General features: G+C 53.1%; 1 protein-coding gene across 2 annotated transcripts; it reads left to right on the forward strand.

Moving 5' to 3' along the window:
* Positions 1 to 1,511: 1,511 nt before the first annotated feature.
* Positions 1,512 to 12,290, forward strand: GLUL (glutamate-ammonia ligase). Of its 2 annotated transcripts, none has more exons than XM_058029930.1 (7): positions 1,512 to 1,692; positions 6,883 to 7,073; positions 8,256 to 8,417; positions 8,679 to 8,825; positions 9,239 to 9,366; positions 9,527 to 9,726; positions 10,603 to 12,290. In XM_058029930.1, exons 1-7 carry the CDS (start codon positions 1,559 to 1,561, stop codon positions 10,919 to 10,921), a joined length of 1,281 nt encoding a protein of 426 aa, XP_057885913.1. In that variant the 5' UTR covers positions 1,512 to 1,558; the 3' UTR covers positions 10,922 to 12,290. The 2 variants fall into 2 exon arrangements, with proteins under 2 accessions (XP_057885913.1, XP_057885914.1); XM_058029931.1 differs by lacking the exon at positions 1,512 to 1,692 and adding an exon at positions 5,884 to 5,945.
* Positions 12,291 to 17,614: the final 5,324 nt, after the last annotated feature.

Consider the following 17,614-nt stretch of genomic DNA (forward strand, 5'->3'; position numbering starts at 1 on the left):
GTACAGAACGAACTGAGCCAAGCAATTCCTGGGTCTCAAATCCCGCCTGTCCCTGACGTTCTCATCTTCCAGCTTCCCCCCTGGCTGCTGCTGGAGGCAAACACGTGCTTGGGGAAGGTGCTGGCCCCCGGGCAAGCTCTGCAAGCACAGCAGGTAGGGGCTGGCAGCCGGCAGTGCCCCTGGATCTGGGCAGGGGGCTGCTGGGGCATGGGGCAGTGCCAGGGGCTCCTGGGAGGGGTGCCAGAAACGCCAATCACTTGCTTTTAAAAGTTTAATACTAATAAAATGGTTATAAAAATAGCAATGTAATTAGAGGAATAAAAATTTTGGACAATTTGGATTAGGTGTCCTGTGGCTGCTATCTCGCCGTGAGTCCTTTCTTTGAAAAAATTATCTTACATAGCATAGCTTCTATTTTAACATTATGTTATAACCTAAAACTATATTTAACACGCTACTTAAGAAAATTAATACATAATTTATATATATAGAAAATAATACATAACATTCTAACATAACACATATAACATTCATTTTAATATTTGCGAAAACCCCATCATAAAATATGCATTTTTGACAGGTGGGCATGGGGACAGGTGGCTCAGAGAGGGGTGGGGAGGGAAGTGGCTGTAGGAATTTGCTTCTTGTTACTATTTTTTGTCTTTTTAAAAAGGAAAAAAAGCTTAGAAGTTTTTTTGTTTGTTGGTTGGTTTTTGGATTTTTTTTTTTTTTTAGTGTTGGAAGCAGAAAAGTTTTAATAAAAGGCAAAATAACAAAACTCCTTACAGAGAAAACCTGAGCCAGGTGCAAGAGGTTCTTGCTCCTGGTAAAACACTCCACAAAAGCAATTAGTTGCTTTGCTCTCTTCTTTTTCTAGTAAATTGCTTAGGCAAGACTTTTTGGCTCCTGTCCAATTGGCTATCCTCAAGTTTGAGGTGAAGTCCCCAAAGTCCTATGAGGTGGCTTTTTGCCTAATTGAAGAGAGAAACTGGTGCCATGGCCTGGGCTGTCCTGGGGACCATGCCCCAAGGTTCCTCTTCCCTTTGTGCATAGTCCAGGGAGCTGAAAGAGTAGGGAAGGGTTTTTTTCTCTCACTCTGAGTGTGCCTCTGCAAGTTTGCACTGATTAATTTGCTTTCCTAAACTGGCCCAGGTGATCTGCTCTGGAAAGGCTGGAAGCCCAAGGTCCCTCTTCTTCTCTTCTTTCTGTGCATGGTCCAGGGAGCTGAATGAAGAGGAATGGTTCTTTTTATTTTCATTCTGCATGTGCCTCTGCAAGTTTGCACTGATTAATTTGCTTTCCTAAACTGGCCCAGGTGATCTGCTGCTCTGGAAAGGCTGAAAGCCCAAGGTTCCTCTATCCCCTGTGCACGGTCCAGGGAGCTGAATGAGGAGGGAGGGGTTCTTTTCTTTCACTCTGAGTGTGCCTCTGCAAGTTTGCACTGATTAATTTGCTTTCCCAAACTGGCCCAGGTGATCTGCTGCTCTGGAAAGGCTGAAAGCCCTCTGGCCACCAGCCCACGGCCACCCTTGACCCTGGCAGCACCTTCAAAGGGAGCATGGGGCTGCTGCGGAGCGTGCAATGTTTGCTCACAGCCAGGGCCAGCAGCTGCTGCCTGCCGGCCCTGGGGGGTTTCGTCAGCGTCCTGCAGCGCTCCGGGGGACACTGCTCGGCCACTGCTGCTTGCACAAGGTCAGTGTCCCCAGGGCCCTCATCCCCCACACCCCACGGGGGCTCGGTCACTTCTGAGCTAAGCGCTGGCTCGGGTGCTGGGCTGGATTTTCCAGCCCTGGGTGAAACGTGCTGCGTGGCCAGGTGTGCCAGGCTGGGAGCACCTCAGGAGCTGCTGGTGTGGGTCCAGGCAGAGGCAGCTGTGCCCAGGGGTGGGCAGGGGTGGAGGTGATGCAATATCAGGACAGGCAGCCCGTGGCTGAGGTCACTTGGGTGCAGTTCAGTTGCTCATGCAGGGCCTCCCAGCACAAAGCACTTCCCTGGATGCATCTGGAAGTGGTATAGCTCACAGAATTCACAGAATAACAGAATTACTGGAAAAGACCTTCGAGATCATCAAGTCCAACCCAGCCCCAACCCCTCAACTAAACCTTGGCACCCAGTGCCACATCCAGGCTTGGTTAAACACACCCAGGCATGGGGACTCCACCACCTCCCTGGGCAGCCATTCCAGAATTTTATCACTCTTTCTGTGAAAAACTTTTTCCTGATATCCAACCTGTATTTCCCTTGGTGCAGCTTGAGGCTGTGTGCTGTGGTTCTGTCAGTGCTGCCTGGGGAAAGAGACCAACCTGAGCACAGCCACTTTATTTAGCTCAGTTTAGGGGCGTGTTGAGTGCGGGGTGAGGAGAGATGCTGAAGATGTTCCTGCTCATTGCAGGGGGTTCGACTTGATGACCTCCAGGTCCCTTCCACACCAAACCAAAGCATTCTGTGATTCCATGATGCTATGCCCATCCCTCCTCCCTCCCAGCTGTGCCACTGCTGGAGGCTGGGGCATTTTGGGTGTGTTCAGCCTCCTCCTGGGACTTGGCATCACAACAAAATGGGCAATTCCTCCTCCCTGTGTGACATCTCTGTTGGAAAAAAAAAAAAAAAACCAACCCAAAATAACAACATTTCCTTTCCAGTTCAGAATTTTTCTTTAGTGCTGGTGAAAGACCAGTGGGTACCTGGGCTTAGCAGTCTGGGTCTGCAATCTGTTGGGCTTGAGATCCCAGGGTCTGGGGTGAGGATCACAGTGCTGGCAAAGTCCCCAAAAGCCATCAGACACTGCCCCAGGGTCTGAGCCACATGGAAATTTCATATCCTGTCTATTTAACCCTCAAGTTGCCACCCCCCCTCCCAATGGTGTGACATTTCTGCAGTTTAAGGCATTCCCAGATGGAAGACAGGGATGGAGGGGGACACACAGACAAGGGATGAGTCACAGCAGCCCCAGCAAGGCACAGTGCAGAGGGAAGCCTTGATCCTTTACTGCCTGGCCGCTGGCTGGAGCTGGAAAAGGGGAGGAATTCCTCATGCTAGCTGAGAGAAACTCATCCTGCTCCCCTGGAGGGTGCAGGGACACGGCTGTTCCCTGTCCCCGAGGGCTTGCCTTGGAGGCAGGAGGCTGCAAAGTCCAGCCTGCCCAACCCTCCTAACTCAGCAGCCACTTCCCAACCTTGGCACTTGTCTCAGGATATCAAACTGTGCTGGCGGGAAGCGCCGGGCTGGGCCAATAAAGGCCATTAAAGGCCATAAAGGTGTTCCCACGAATTAACAGCAGGAAGAAGGAAAAACCTGAGCCAGTTGGGACTCACCCCTGGCAGGGGACATTGTCTCACTCTCTGGCTGTGCCTGTGGCCCTTTGAAGGTGGCTTTCAATCCACTCCTGGGTGGTGTCACCGTGGGCACCGAGCCCTCCCTAGCTGCCTCCCGGGAGGGTTTTGTTGGTGACACCGGGGGTCACTGGGGCACGCAGCTGGGCCAAAGCACAGCCCGAGCAGCCTTTCCCCAAAAAATAATTTAAAAAATTTAAAAAAAAAAGAAACTAAATTAGTTTTTTAAAAAGCACAGCCTGAGCAGGCTTCCCCCCCCTCAAAAAAATTTAAAAATTATTTTGCAACACCAAGGGTCACTGGAGCACGCAGCTGGGCCAAAGCACAGCCCGAGCAGGCTTTCCCCCAAAAATAATTTTAAAAATTTAAAAAAATTTAAAAAAAAAAAACAGAAAAAAAAAAGAAACTAAATTAAATTTTTTAAAAGCCCGAGAAGGCTTTCCCCCCCAAAAAAAATTAAAAAGAAAAAAAAATAAAAGAAACGAAATTAAATTTTAAAAAAGATATAATTTTTAGAAAGAAAATGAATTAAAAAAAAAATTTAAAAAGGCGGTCTGGAAGGGGAGGAGGGGAAGGAAGGCAGGCGGTAAACAAGCCGGGTGAGTCCATTGAGGAGGCCCGGGAACGCTTCCCGGGAGAGGGCGCTGGGTCCGCGGCTGCCGCTTCTCTCCGGCTCCCCAACTCGTGCAGGGCGAGCACAGGGCCCTGGGCATGAGCCAGCCAGCAAACCCTCTGGGGCTGGCAGCACCCTCCTGCCACCCCCGCCACCACAGCCCTGCCCACCCTGGGGGGCTCTGCCAGCCTGGGGGTTGCGGCCCGGTGTGGATTTTTGGGATGGGGAGATGATGTTTGCGTTGTGCAGCTGCCTTTGCTCCCCGCCTGCCCTCAGGGTTGGCTGGAGCTGCCCAGCCCCGAGGCTTGCAGGGCACGGGGGTCACCCCACTGCTCAGGGGCCTCCTCTTGTAAACATGTGGGTGTGTTCGAAGCCAAAGGTGGACAGAGTTACTGGGAAATGTGCAGGTAGAACGGTAATTCCAAGAATTTGGAGCTGTCAGAGCTCTCAGATGAAAGAAACCCTCCACAAACCTAGGGAAGAGGGCTGGACGCTGCTTTACATTGCCTGTGGCTTGACAGCTCCCCTTTATGGGAGCTATTTTGGGCTCCTGCTCCTGCTCTGCTTCCTTTTACTCCAGCTGAGCTGTTAGATTTGGGTGACCACAGCTGAACTTGGGCTGAACGTGAGTTGCTGAGCTCATTTCCCAGGCTAAAACACCACGTTCGTTGGTTTGTTTGTGCGTTGGAGCCATTTCTGTGTGCTCAGGGTGCAGGAGCAGGGGTGGTGCTGGCAGGAAGCACTTTCTGGAGTGCTCAGGGCAGGCTGTTGCAATGCTCGGTGGCTCTGCCTTGCTCAAGCAATTCCAGGAGGAGAGAAGCACCCGAATTTCACCTCGTTCTGGACAGCCCCGGGGGATTGCCACACACCCACGGCTGCTCCAAGGTGCTGCTGAGGGCTGAGCCAAGTTGTCCCCGCAGGGAGGGTGGGGATCTGGCTCTTGAGATGGGTGATAAATCAAAGCCTGGTGTTGGCCAGCACTTCCACCTCCTCCCTCCTGAGGATCCGGCTCTCCCTGGCCACTTTCCCTCTGGATTCTGGCTGTACAGTGGCCGTGTCCGAGGCAGGGTGGCTTGGGATGGCGGGGAGGCTCCAGCTTCTCGAGGATAGGCAGTTCTGGTGCCATTTCCTGAGGCTGGCACAGGGCACAGCAGGATCCTGTGGCTCCGTGGCAGGCGTGTGGGTGGCGTGTGCCCTGGTGTGTGCACACACGGCTGCCAGCTCCGTCTGCTCCTGCTGGCGTAGCTCTCCCGCCCCGTGGATCCGGAGTCTCTTGTCCCATCTCCTGGAGCTGCAGCAGATGGGACAAGCGACCCTGTGGGGTGGAGACCCGGACATGGTGGAAAAACACTGGGAACTGCCTGCGGTTTGCTGGGCACTCCTATGGTGGGGCTGGAGGATTTCTCCCCCCTCGAGTGATCCTTGCAGCGAGGCTCTGCGGGTCCAGCTGCTGGAGGCTGTGACCTGCTCCAAGGAGGGCACCGAGGCTTTTGTCCCCTTCCCAAGAGCGGGCACCAAGCCAAAGGGGCTCGGTGGAGCTCCATGCCTCCCTCTCTCCCTGTTGTCCCGGGGCGGCCGGATTCCATCCCTGCCAGCTCTGCCAAGGCAGCCTAATGTAAACGCTGCCGAAAGCCTTGGATCCGCTCCCGCCCGCTCAGGGACGAGGGGTTGTTTTTCCAGTCGGCAGCGCTGTTGAAAACACCCCAAACCCACCCAACCTCTCCGCTCTCTTCCCTCTGTTGCCTCACTTTCCCGCACCCGCCCGAGTGCCGCTTTGCCGGGGGCGGCCGGGCCGGAGCGGGCGGAGGAGAAGGAGGAGGAGGAGGAGGGAGGCGGGGTGGTGGCGGGCCTGTCCCCCCTGCCGTGTCCCTCCCGTCCCGCCGCGCTGCCCAATCCGTGCGGCGGGGCCGGCGCTGCTCCGCCATAAAGGGGCGGCGGGCGCGGCCCCGGGAGCCGAGCGTGGGAGCCCCGCGCCCGCCCGCAGCCGCCGCCGAGCGCAGGTACCGGCCCGGGGGGACACGGGGACACCGCTGCCCGCCACCCGCCGGGCTCGGCAGGGCCGGGGAGGCAGCCCCGGGGAGATCTCCCAAGGGGAAATTCCTCCTTTGGGGGAAGGGGGGGGGCGGGTGGAGGAGGAGGAAGTGGCAGCTTGAGTTTTCTGTTGAAAACATTCCCTTTGCAGCTTTTGTGGTTTTATTTTTGGCCCCCACGAGGCTGCCTGGAGAGGCACGCGTGGGAGATGCTTCTGGCAGGGCGGCGGGCAGGGCTGGGGACGGCTTATCCCGCAGGGATGTTGGAGCGGCTTCCCCAGCCAGTCCGCATTCCCAAAGTGCCGGCATTCCCGGCATTTCCCTGGAAAACAGCCGCTACTGTGGGTCGGACACGAGTGGGCTGGCTGGCGATAGAGCCCGGCCCGCAGGGCTCTGGGGATTCTAGAGCCACCCCGGCCCATCCCGCTCCCCACTGCTGCTGGGGTGCTCAGGGCTCCTGTGTGCTGCCTGTTGCTTTTCCTGCTGCCCTGGCACCGGGCTTGGATAGCCTCAGCCAGGCTGAGAAAGCAGCTGGGGCAGAAAAGCCCTCCTCGATGATGCAGATTTATTAAGAAAGCCCCAGCTAAGCTTTCCTTGCATTAGCCTTGCTCTTGAGCAGAGTGTGGAGGTGAAAAGTTCATGTGGGGCTAAGGAGCCCTTTGGAAGTCTGTTGCTCTGGTTTATTAGCAGGAGTTTGGTGTTTTGAAGGGTTTCTGGAGCAGGGCTAGCTTGAGCTGCTGTGTGTTCTCCCTGAGGAATGACAGGGAACCGCTGGAGATGGCAGCCAGCCCTGCGGCCGAGCTGCCTCCTGCTCCTCCCGGCCTTGGGTGGGGAAGGGGGGTGCTGAAGAATGTGGGCACGCAGGGGAAGACTCACAGCTGGGGCTGTCTGTGATTCCCCTCCGCAGGAACCCCCTCGTCAGGACTGCAGCCATGGCCACCTCAGCGAGCTCCCACCTGAGCAAAGCCATCAAGCACATGTACATGAAGCTGCCGCAGGGGGAGAAGGTGCAGGCCATGTACATCTGGATCGACGGCACGGGGGAGCACCTCCGCTGCAAAACCCGCACGCTGGACCACGAGCCCAAGAGCCTGGAAGGTGAGAGGGCAGGTGCAGCGCTCGTGGCCCCTCACTGGGTGGAGGAAGGATGCCGTTTCTCTCTTCCCGTGGCAGAAGGATGGTTTTTAGGGAGGATGTTCCTCCTCGTGCCCTTCCAGCTACCTCTTTCCCCATATACCTTAGGGGGATGTTCCCAGCTCTCCAGATGTGGAGTTTCAGGGAGATGCCTGGGGCTGGGAGCCCATCCTTGGTGCTGTCCCTGCCGTGGAGGGGCTGCTGGCAGGGGCTGGGGGCTCTTGGCAAGGGCTGGGCTGCCCATTGACTCTTGAGTACTCGTTTTGGCCGGAAGTAGTTTGGCAGAAGAAAGTGCAGGGGAAAGAATGGAGCTATCCGGTGTAATTAAGAGCTTGTGTCCCTCAGAACAAACAGTCCCAGCTTACACAATAATAGCATTAGGATTTTCCCCAGGTTGCCATGGAGCTGGCTGGAGACAGTTATGAAATGAAAATACTGTGTGTGACTGAGCAGAATTTTCTTTTTTCTTTTCTTTCCTTTTTTTTTTTTTTTTTTTTTTTCTTTTCCCATCTCTCCTTTCCCCTTTTCCCTCTGAGGGAGTGGTTGGCACAGCTCCTGTAGGAGATCTTTGTGCTTCCCATCCTCCCTCTTTCCCTCTGGGATATGGAGGAGATAACATTGCCTGGGTAGAGTTCTGGGCTTTGACCTGGAGGGCAGTGGTCAGGATGGAGGGTGGGCAAGGGGCCACACTCCCCTTCCATGTGAGATTCCACCTCTCTGATTTGCCTTCCCACCTTCTTAAGGCCTTGGTGGTGTTACTGAGGGTATTCCATGGCTCCCCTCATTCCCACAGCTGGAAGGTGGCTCGTGGTCTGCCCTCTCCCAGCTGAGGGGACCGGGTGCTTTGCTCATCCCTGTGGTTGTTGTGACATGGGAAATGTCCTCAGTGCTACTCTGTTCACTCAGGCTTGGCCAACAGCCCAGCAACTTGTTATTTTCCAGGGTGGCTGGGGACTTGCACTCCTGTGATTTTTTTTGCTTGTTTTGGGTTTGTTGTTTTTTTTTTTTTTTTTGCTTCCCCCACTTGGAACAAAATCAGCTGAGCTGGGACTAAACCTATTCTCTATGAGCATCTTCACATCTGTCTTCCTGGAGGGCGGCAGGGATCCCATGGGTCACTGTGGCTGGTTCCTCTCTTTGCTCCAGATCTCCCCGAGTGGAATTTCGATGGCTCCAGCACCTACCAGTCCGAAGGCTCCAACAGTGACATGTACCTGCGACCTGCTGCCATGTTTCGGGACCCTTTCCGCAAGGACCCCAATAAACTCGTTCTCTGTGAGGTCTTCAAGTACAACCGCCAGTCTGCAGGTGAATGAATCGACCTTCCCCCTCCTTCCCTTCTCCTGGTGTTCCTGGGAAGGGGAATGGGAACCCTGCCCAATGCTGTCTGTGCCCTTAGCATGACACAGAAATAACGTGAAAGAAGAGGGCAGACGAAGCGGTGGTGATGGACTGAAGGGCTGGGCTTGGGATTCTTCAGTGCTGCTTGGGACTCAAAGTGTTAAATAAATAGAAATGGGGAGTGGAGGTGGCATCGCTCATGAGCCTCGTGTCGCTTTTCCATTCCAGAGTCAAATCTCCGGCACACCTGCAGGAGGATTATGGACATGGTGTCCAACCAGCACCCCTGGTTTGGGATGGAGCAGGAGTACACTCTCTTGGGCACAGATGGACATCCATTTGGCTGGCCTTCCAATGGCTTCCCTGGACCCCAAGGTAATCTTCTGGGAGCCTGGAGCAAGTTGGGAGTGTTTGAACTGAAATCTGTGTGGCACAGCTTCAGGCGAGTTGAGGGCTTCAAGGTGCTCCTAAAACTGAAGGTGGATGGTAGAAAGTGGAATATTGGCAAAAACCAAGCAACCAACAAGATTAAATTTGTCACAGAAAGGCTGAGGTGGGGATTGGCCACATCCAAATTTGCTGCTGGGTTTGTTGGTCTGCAGGGGACTTAAACTCAGAGGCAGACTTAAACTCGGGGCGAACTTACTCTCCGTCAGTGTTCTACCCTGCCAGTTCTTCCATGAAAAACACACCTTGGGGCTTTTGAAGAGTTCTCTGTGCATGCTGGGTGTTCACTGGATGTCAGGGTTTTTCCCTGTGGAGGCTGATGTTGCCCTGTGCTGTTGCAGGTCCGTATTACTGCGGTGTGGGGGCAGACAAAGCCTATGGCAGGGACATTGTGGAGGCCCACTACCGAGCGTGCCTTTATGCCGGCGTGAAAATCGGAGGAACCAACGCAGAAGTGATGCCAGCCCAGGTAAATCATTCTAAGATGCTTCATGGAGTGAGAGAGAGCATGGAAAAACCCCAGGCAGGGGGAGCTGTGTGTGCCTGCTCTGAGCTGCGTGGCTGTCAGCATCAGCGGGTGGGAGGTGCCTGTCTCCACCCCGCTGAGCCCCTGACCCTCCTCCTTGCAGTGGGAGTTCCAGGTGGGACCATGCGAGGGGATTGAGATGGGTGATCACCTCTGGATCGCGCGCTTCATCCTGCACCGGGTGTGCGAGGACTTCGGGGTCGTGGTGTCCTTCGATCCCAAACCCATCCCTGGGAACTGGAACGGTGCTGGCTGCCACACCAACTTCAGCACCAAGAGCATGAGGGAAGAAGGAGGTCTCAAGTAAGTGTTTGGGTTGTTTACTGGGCAGCATTTTGGATGACACGGGATTTTGGTGCTTGGCGTGACATCTGAGTCTTCTGGATAGGGTTTTTTTGGTAGTTTTGTTTTTGTGGTTTCTTGTTTTTCTTAGTATGTATTTTTTTTTCTAATGACACATTCTTCTCTTGATGCTTGGTGGGCAATTCAGCCAGCAGTACAGCTCCACCAGTACAGGATGCAACTATCTCTAACAGCCTGTCCAGCTCCTGACCTCCCAGTGCTCGGAACAAACAAACAAACCCGCTCAGCACCGGGCTTTTTAAATGATATTTTTATAGCCATGATGAAAGAGAAAGACCATTTGCTTCATCTGGGCAAGGCTGCCATGTTTGCTTAAGAGATGAGCATCCTAAAAATGCAAACTGTGAGTTCCTGCACATGACTGCTGTGCAGTCAGGACACTGTGTCAGTGGAGCTGTGTGGAGAGATGCATCCTGGCAGCTCTGTTTTTTTGCCTTAATCTTAGTGCTGCCCTGAGATAACGTGACTCTGTGAGCTTCATGAATAGTAACGCCAGTGTTGAGAGCTCTCCTGTCTGAGAAGTGGGAAGTTTTAACTGGTGGTGTCTCACAGGTGGTACTCCCTGGGAACCTGTGGGGTTTGGCCATGAGGACTTTTCTGGGCCAGCAACAAAAGTGGAGAGAAACCCCGTGTTGGCATGAACAGCCATGTGGGCCGTGGGGCACAAGGCATCATCACAACGTGCCTCGGGGACTCTGATTAATCTCGCTGTCACTTTGACACGACAGTCCAGAGGCGTTCAGCTCCAGAGGTGTTCAGCTCGTCCCACCCCTCACTGTGCCACCCCTGTCCCTCCCTCCCTCCCTCCCTCTGCAGGCACATCGAGGAGGCCATCGAGAAGCTGAGCAAGCGCCACCAGTACCACATCCGCGCCTACGACCCCAAGGGGGGGCTGGACAATGCCCGGCGCCTGACGGGCTTCCACGAGACCTCCAACATCAACGAGTTCTCGGCCGGCGTGGCCAACCGCGGCGCCAGCATCCGCATCCCGCGCAACGTGGGCCACGAGAAGAAGGGCTACTTCGAGGACCGCCGGCCCTCGGCCAACTGCGACCCCTATGCCGTGACAGAGGCGCTGGTCCGCACGTGTCTCCTCAACGAAACCGGGGATGAGCCTTTTGAGTACAAGAACTGAGCAGACTGCGCCCCGCGGCCGCCGCCGCCGCCTCCCCCCGCGCCTCCCCGCGCCCCTAAAGTTCCCTTCTAGCTGTAATCCCGAGGGTACAAGATAACATGTTTCGTGTCTCAGTAACTCTTGTTGTCTTGAGGTGGGGGAGGAGGGCAGGTTTAGTTTTATCCGTGTCTGTTTGTCGTTGACTCTTCGGAAGACGAGAGGAGGACGGGGTGTTAGAGAACTTTTAACCACTGTTTTATTTTTTTTTTTTGTCTAATTCATGTGTACATCCGATGGGATCCTGTGGCTTCCAGGGACAGACTGCACACACAGAAGGTGTGTAGGAGAGGAGAAAGCTTAAAACAGAGCCAGATTTGGGGGGCCAGCCCCACTGCTGACTGATGGCTGTCTGTGGAGAAGGGAAGATGGGAGCTGTGGTGATGGGAGCTGTGCGTGTGCTCCTGCCTATTTGGGGACGTGACAGGGACATCGTCGCCCTCCGGCCACTCTGAGGTTTCTGGGAATCTTCTGGCATTGAGGAGAACTCTTGGTTCTGTCACTGGAAGTCAACCCATCTCTGGCTCATAACACAGAGTGAAGTAGTATTTTTCTATTTAAATATAAAAAGAGAAAAAAAAATATATATATGAAAGTGTTTTTTTCTTGGAAGAGATGACGTTCCAACGCCTCATCCAGCCAGAGCAGGCAGAGCTCTTGCGGATGCAGTCGGATGCAGGTGGGACTGAGGGTGAGCTCGGAGGGAGACTGGGATGAGATTTGTTCCAGCATGGAGTGGAGCTTGCAGGAGGGGGTTCCCAGAGCAGGAAGCCTGCAGAAGCATTTGTTACTGTAATTCAGGTGGCCGTGACACGCTCGGAGTGGGAGGAAGGTGTCCTGAACCAAGAGTTGACGGGTCAACAGCGTTCTGGACAGAGCTGTGGCTGTGTCACCTGTCCAGCAGGGCTAGCATGTCACTAAAGCAGGGCTTTGGATAAAGGTTAAAACAAAAAAAAAAAAAGAGAAAAAAAAAAAGAAGAGAAGTTTTAGATTTTTTTTTTCATAATTAATGTTCTTAGTTTCTCCGACTGAATGGTTTTACAGAGACCGCTGATGCCACTGTTGTGTCCTGGCTCTCTCGGGCTGCCTGCCATCCAGCCAGGATGATGGGGGCTAGGAGAAGGGAAGGGAGAGGCCACCTGGCCCTCCCAGCCAGCCCTGGCACTCCCAGCTGCTGCTGGGGGGTTCTGACGTTCTGGGATTTTTCACTTGGGTATCTTAGATGGTGCCAGTTATATTCTGTTGCATATGGACTTCTTCCCAATAGGTTTCTTTTTTTTTTTTTTTTTTTTTTTTTGTAATAAAAAAAAGAAAAAAAGAACAAACCCTTCAATCTGACCTCTGCAGCCTCTTTTTTGTACATGTATTGCCTTCACCATTTGAAAAGGATTTTGACTCATAGTGGGTAGATGTGGCTTTAATTTGGAGGGGAAGGGGTTTGGGAGGGTCAGGGGTCTTTCAATCCATGTGTGCTCTCCAGAAAATGGGAATTTGTCAGCAGTGGTGGGTTCTGTGATGAGGGATGGTCCAGCTCTGGCTTGCATGGGATTCTTTTGGGATGGGAAAGGGCCTGGGCTTGTGAATGTCCATAGGGAGGGTTATGGGTTTGCTAGGTCTTTGTGCATTTCCCAGCCTCCTCCTCCTCACAAGTTCTACAGGATAGAGAAATCCTACAGAAAAGAAAACCCCAGCAAACTTAATTTAAAAGGGAGCTTTGTGGAAGAAGAACCTTTCCCATTCTCCCTGAGAGAGAAATGAGAAAATGCTGCTTGTCCTCCTTTGGTATAAGCCCAGTCATTCGGGAAAATAACCCAGGCAGTGGAAATGTGGCACTTTGCTCGCATGGTCCTTTATTTAGCCCATGGTGCCATTCCCCAGCTCCCCAGGAATTGCTTCCATCAGGAGAGGATGCTTTAACCATTCCCACCTTTAAATCTGGATTAACTGCACCTGAGCCTCCTGCTGGGCTGATGAGGCCATTCCTGCCGTCATGTTTTTTGTGGATCAGCTGTTTTCCTGCATCTCCCTCCTGGAGAACATTGGAGGCAGCACTTTCCTCAGCACAGTCCCGAATTTACTTCTGTCCCTGTGCCTGGTGTGACAGGAACAGAGGCAAAGTGAACACCTTTCCTCCCATCCTGACATGGCCACAAGGACTTGGAAGCTGGGGTGCTGCAGCCAAAACAAACCCAGGAGTAACTCAGGAGCCTGGAAATCTTTGTTTTGTTCTGATTTGGGCTCAGGGCAAGGCAGCTGCTGTTTCTGATGCATTCCAAGAAAATGTTACAGAGGAAAGAACTGGATTTCACCTGAAGTAAGAGCACTTTTCTAAAGGCATTGGCACAGAAGGAAGGAAAAACATGGTTTGGTTTTCTGTTTGTTTTTCTTAAAGATCCTGTGCTTCCAAACACTGTGAATCATTGAGGTTGAATCTCCCTCCAGACACCCTTTCCTCCTGGGGAATAAAAAAAAAATGGGAAAAGGGGACATGGCTCAGTTTTGGCCACTAAGCATCAGCAAGGCAGGAGGAGCTGATGGGCAGCAAGTTTAATGTTTTGCTCTCAAATCATGGAATGGTTTGGGCAGGAGGAGCTGATGGGCAGCAGGTTTTGTGTTTCGCACTGGAATCATGGAATGGGGCAGCAGGTTTTGTGTTTTGCCATAGAATCATGGAACGTTTGGGCAGGAGGAGCTGACAGGCAGCAGGTTTTGTGTTTTGCACTGGAATCATGGAATGGTTTGGGCAGGAGGAGCTGGTGGGCAGCAGGTTTTGTGGTTTTGTGCATTGGAATCATGGAATGGTTTGGTTTGGAAGGGACCTTGAATATCACCTCATTCCAACCCCCTGGCATGGGCAGGGGTACCTGCCTTGGGTTGCTTTGGGACAAACAGCATCTCCCTGTGCCATTGGGGTGTCCCTGAGGAAGATGCCATCTACAGGGTGTCCCTCAGGCTGATAAGGGGTGCAGGCATCAGTCCTTTGCTCCTCCAGCTGCCCTGAATGTAAATTTAGGTCAGGAGCTTGATGCTTAATGGTTCCTCTTGTTCTCAGCTGAGAAAGCATTTATCCACTCACTGCACAATTACCCGGCTGAAAACAAGGTCAGAACAACATTGTGCAGGGAAATGGCTTTTCAGATCATTATTAAGGGTATTGGGGGGAAAAGAAAATGATTATAATGAATTAGAAGGGGGGAAGAAAACAACTTATTCCCCGTAGACATTGTTTTCTGACTTTTTTTGCCTAAAGCTTGCTTGCTGAATCTACTTTGTAGCTACCTAAACACTATTTCCCAGCTCTGTAGGGTAGGGAGGGCTCCTCTTAAGGCCACGGGGCTCTTACAAATTGAGACTGAAACGCTCAGAAGCTGAATTTATGTCTTACGCATTCATCGAAAACATTTTGACTTTTGATCTGAGCCTCTCAGGAGGGAGCGAATCTCTTTTCTCTGTACTCACACATCCTTAAAATGTGAATAATGATATAGCAAGGATCAGTCCCAAAGGGTTTGCTGGGCACATCCAAGCATCAGGAACTGCTCCAAATGAAGCAGCCAAAAATAGCAGCAGCTTTTTGAAGTGCCTGTTGGTTATTCTCCCTCTTAATCAAACACCAGCTTAGGAGACAAGGCTGCCCCTAACCCATTAATATATCTGATCCCATGCCAGGCTTTCCCCCACAGCTGGATTTTAAGGCAATCAAAAGAAGATTAGCCACAGCTCCCTTCAAACACAGCCTGGAGCACATGAGCTAATCAAGATCACACTTGAAGCATCTTTTTGTGCCAGGCTGTGCCAGCCCAGTTATTGCCTGGACACAAGGGATTTTCCCTTTCTGCAGAGCCTGCTGCATCAGGTGTGGCTGTTTGGATTTCTCCTGCCCTTTCCTACTCCCACTGATGCTGCTCCCGTATCTCCATCCCTCTTCAATTACCATTTTTGGGGAGTTTTCTAGTGCAATTTGATCTTCCTTGATTACCTTTTGTTGGTAGGTCAGCCTTCACAGGCTGGCACAGCCTCTGGCTGAACACATCTGGAGGAGGAGGAGGAATCAGCCAGTTTTAGCTGGGCCAGGATTTGCTGAGCTGACTTTTGGATGCCCTTACCTGGGGGAGAAGAGAGGCAGGGAGGGAGAAGTTGCTGGGTGAAAGTGTTTTTATTTCTCCAATCTGTGTTTTCCCCTCTTCCTGGGGTGCTGATGCTGGGAGTGTCCTGCATCTCCTTCTGCCCCCAGGCACAGACTGCTGAGAGGGTGATTTGCTCTGCAAGAGCCTCTGTTTGGGCTTGAAGCTGCTGTTATCAGAGCAGCTTTGTTCTCTTGAAAAGCCCTTTGGAGCTCCAGCAGCTCCTCTGGTGTGGGGCGCGGCTGAGATCTACACTTGCAGTTCATCAGCTGATAAAAGTGATGAACTTTCCACCTTAGGAGAAGAGGCTGGAGGTTCTCTGTGCCCTGTAAGGAGGCCAGGGCATGCTCTAGAAGCATGCTGGAGAAAGGTCAGGTGTGATAATTTCTTGTGCGAGCTGGCAGAGCTGGGAGGGGACTCCTGCCATCACACACATCCCTAACCCAGCTCCAGCTGAGGCAGCATCTCATCCCACTTGTTCAGTTACTGATTAAACTGAGGACAAGCTGCTTAGGGAACAAGTGGGAGCTCTTGAAAGGGAAGATCTCCTCAGGCCTGCCTGGCTTCCCCAGCCAGCTGGCTGCAGAGTCAGACCTGGGCTGCCTCCTGAGTGGGTCCTCCACCCACTAGCGCTTCTTCAGGCTCTCCAGCTGGGACTGATGACCTATTTGCAGTTTCAACACGTCTGGTGTGGATGTAAATTGAGCGCCGACTCTTTGCTTGCTGACAAAGGGGCCAGGCCATTAGTAGGATCTGCTTTTCCCAAGGCCATTCAGGTTGTGGGGGATATCAGTCACTGAGGGATGACTAAAGATGTCACTTGTGAATGGCCTGGCTCATGAGTGGTGATCTCAGTCTGAGCCTCGAGACTCCACCCTGAGCTGGGTGTTTGGGGACTGTTCCTCCTTTTTGTGCACTGATCTCTGGTGGGAATGAGTGGAGAAGGGTTCAGGGCAGACACAATCCCACTGCTCTCCACGCTGGAGCATCATCTCCAGGGCCTCCATTCCCAGTGGGAGATGATGTGGGTCAGAGCATCTCTGAGCTGCCTCTGGAGGTGTCAGTGCTCAGAAGGAATGGAATTTGGGGCTGGGTGCTTCTTGCACGTTAGGCCCCCCAAAACCTGCAGTGGTGGACCTCAACGTGAACTTGCCTGACTGAGAAGAAACCCAGGGTGAGAGAAGCGAAGTGGGGAGGAAAATCCACATCCTGTGACTCCAGAATGAGCACCAGGACTGCGGGTCTTCAGAGCCTTGCAGGAGAACTGGGCCCTTCTCCCTCATTGCAGGAGAGCAGAACTGGGCCCTTCTCCCTCATTGCAGGAGACCTGAACTGGGCCCTTCTCCCTCATTGCAGGAGAACTGAACTGAGCCCTTCTCCCTCAGTGCAGGAGACCTGAACTGGGCCCTTCTCCTCATTGCAGGAGAACTGAACTGGGACCTTCTCTCTCAGTGCAGGAGAACTGAACTGGGACCTTCTCCCTCATTGCAGGAGAACTGAACTGGGCCCTTCTCCCTCATTGCAGGGGAACTGAACTGGGCCCTTCTCCCTCAGTGCAGGAGACCTGAACTGGGTCCTTTTCCCTCCCTGCTCCCTTCCTCTCCCTCCCCAGCAACACCGCACTGTAGAGGGGGCAGCCAGGCTTCACCTCAGCCAAAAAACGCCTTTCTTTCCCTTTCTTTGCTTCCATCCTGGCCTGCCCACAGGCTGGCATGGCCGTGCTATTTTGCTTTCATAAGCTGCATTATGTAAGCCGAGTCTTGAGTGGCGATGCAGTGCCAACTTGGACTCCGCAGCGGGAAGGAGCCACATTCCTGAGCACGGGCTTTAATCCCTGCCTCCAGCCACAGTCGGTTTGCTGGGAGGAATCCGAGGGCTGTGCCGAGCTTTTATAATCGCTTGCCCCAGGTGGAGCCAGCTTGTTTGTTTGGGAGCTCCTTTGTCAGCAAGCTGTGCCCAGGTCTTCTCCCAGCAAGCCCTTTGCAGCAGGCTTGGCACAGCTCACCTCGGCACCCTCCTCTCCTTGCCCTTCTTTGCTGAACTCTCTGCCCTCCTTGGCTTCGCTTTTGCTTCCTCAAAATTGCTGGGAAGGCAGGAAAATGGAAATGGGAGCTCCCACAAGCCTAGAACCGGAAAACTGCCGTGGAAAACACAGCCTGGGGGACACTATGTTGGTGGCAAGAAACTTCTCACCTGTCCCAGCACTGGCTGTGATTCCTCTCCCACCAAAGGTCTTTTTATTGATGCCACGAGAGGAAACAGCAAAGCTGGAAGTCTACCTCCTCCCTGGCAAATAATAGTTAATATTCTAAGTAATTCATTCTCCACATTCACAAATATAAGCCTGCAGTGCTATATGATAACAAGAGATCTGGAGATCCTGCACCCAGGGGTGCAGGGCAGCAATGGGTGCTTGGCAGGGTATTTGGTGGCTCCCCAGCAGCCTCAGCCCTCTGCCCTAACCCCCTGCACCTGGGGCTGATGATCTTCAGGACCCCATTTGGCCAGGCATGAGGGTTCAGAAGGAAAGGTC

Source organism: Melospiza georgiana, chromosome 9 (assembly GCF_028018845.1).
Source record: "Melospiza georgiana isolate bMelGeo1 chromosome 9, bMelGeo1.pri, whole genome shotgun sequence".
Classification (NCBI taxonomy): domain Eukaryota; kingdom Metazoa; phylum Chordata; class Aves; order Passeriformes; family Passerellidae; genus Melospiza; species Melospiza georgiana.

Coding starts and splice junctions, on each gene's coding strand:
- GLUL (XM_058029930.1), top strand. CDS start 1,559: ATGGGGCTGCTGCGGAGCGTGCAATGTTTGCTCACAGCCAGGGCCAGC. Junction 8,418..8,678: donor GTACAACCGCCAGTCTGCAG/GTGAATGAATCG, acceptor TTTCCATTCCAG/AGTCAAATCTCCGGCACACC. Junction 9,367..9,526: donor CAGAAGTGATGCCAGCCCAG/GTAAATCATTCT, acceptor TCCTCCTTGCAG/TGGGAGTTCCAGGTGGGACC.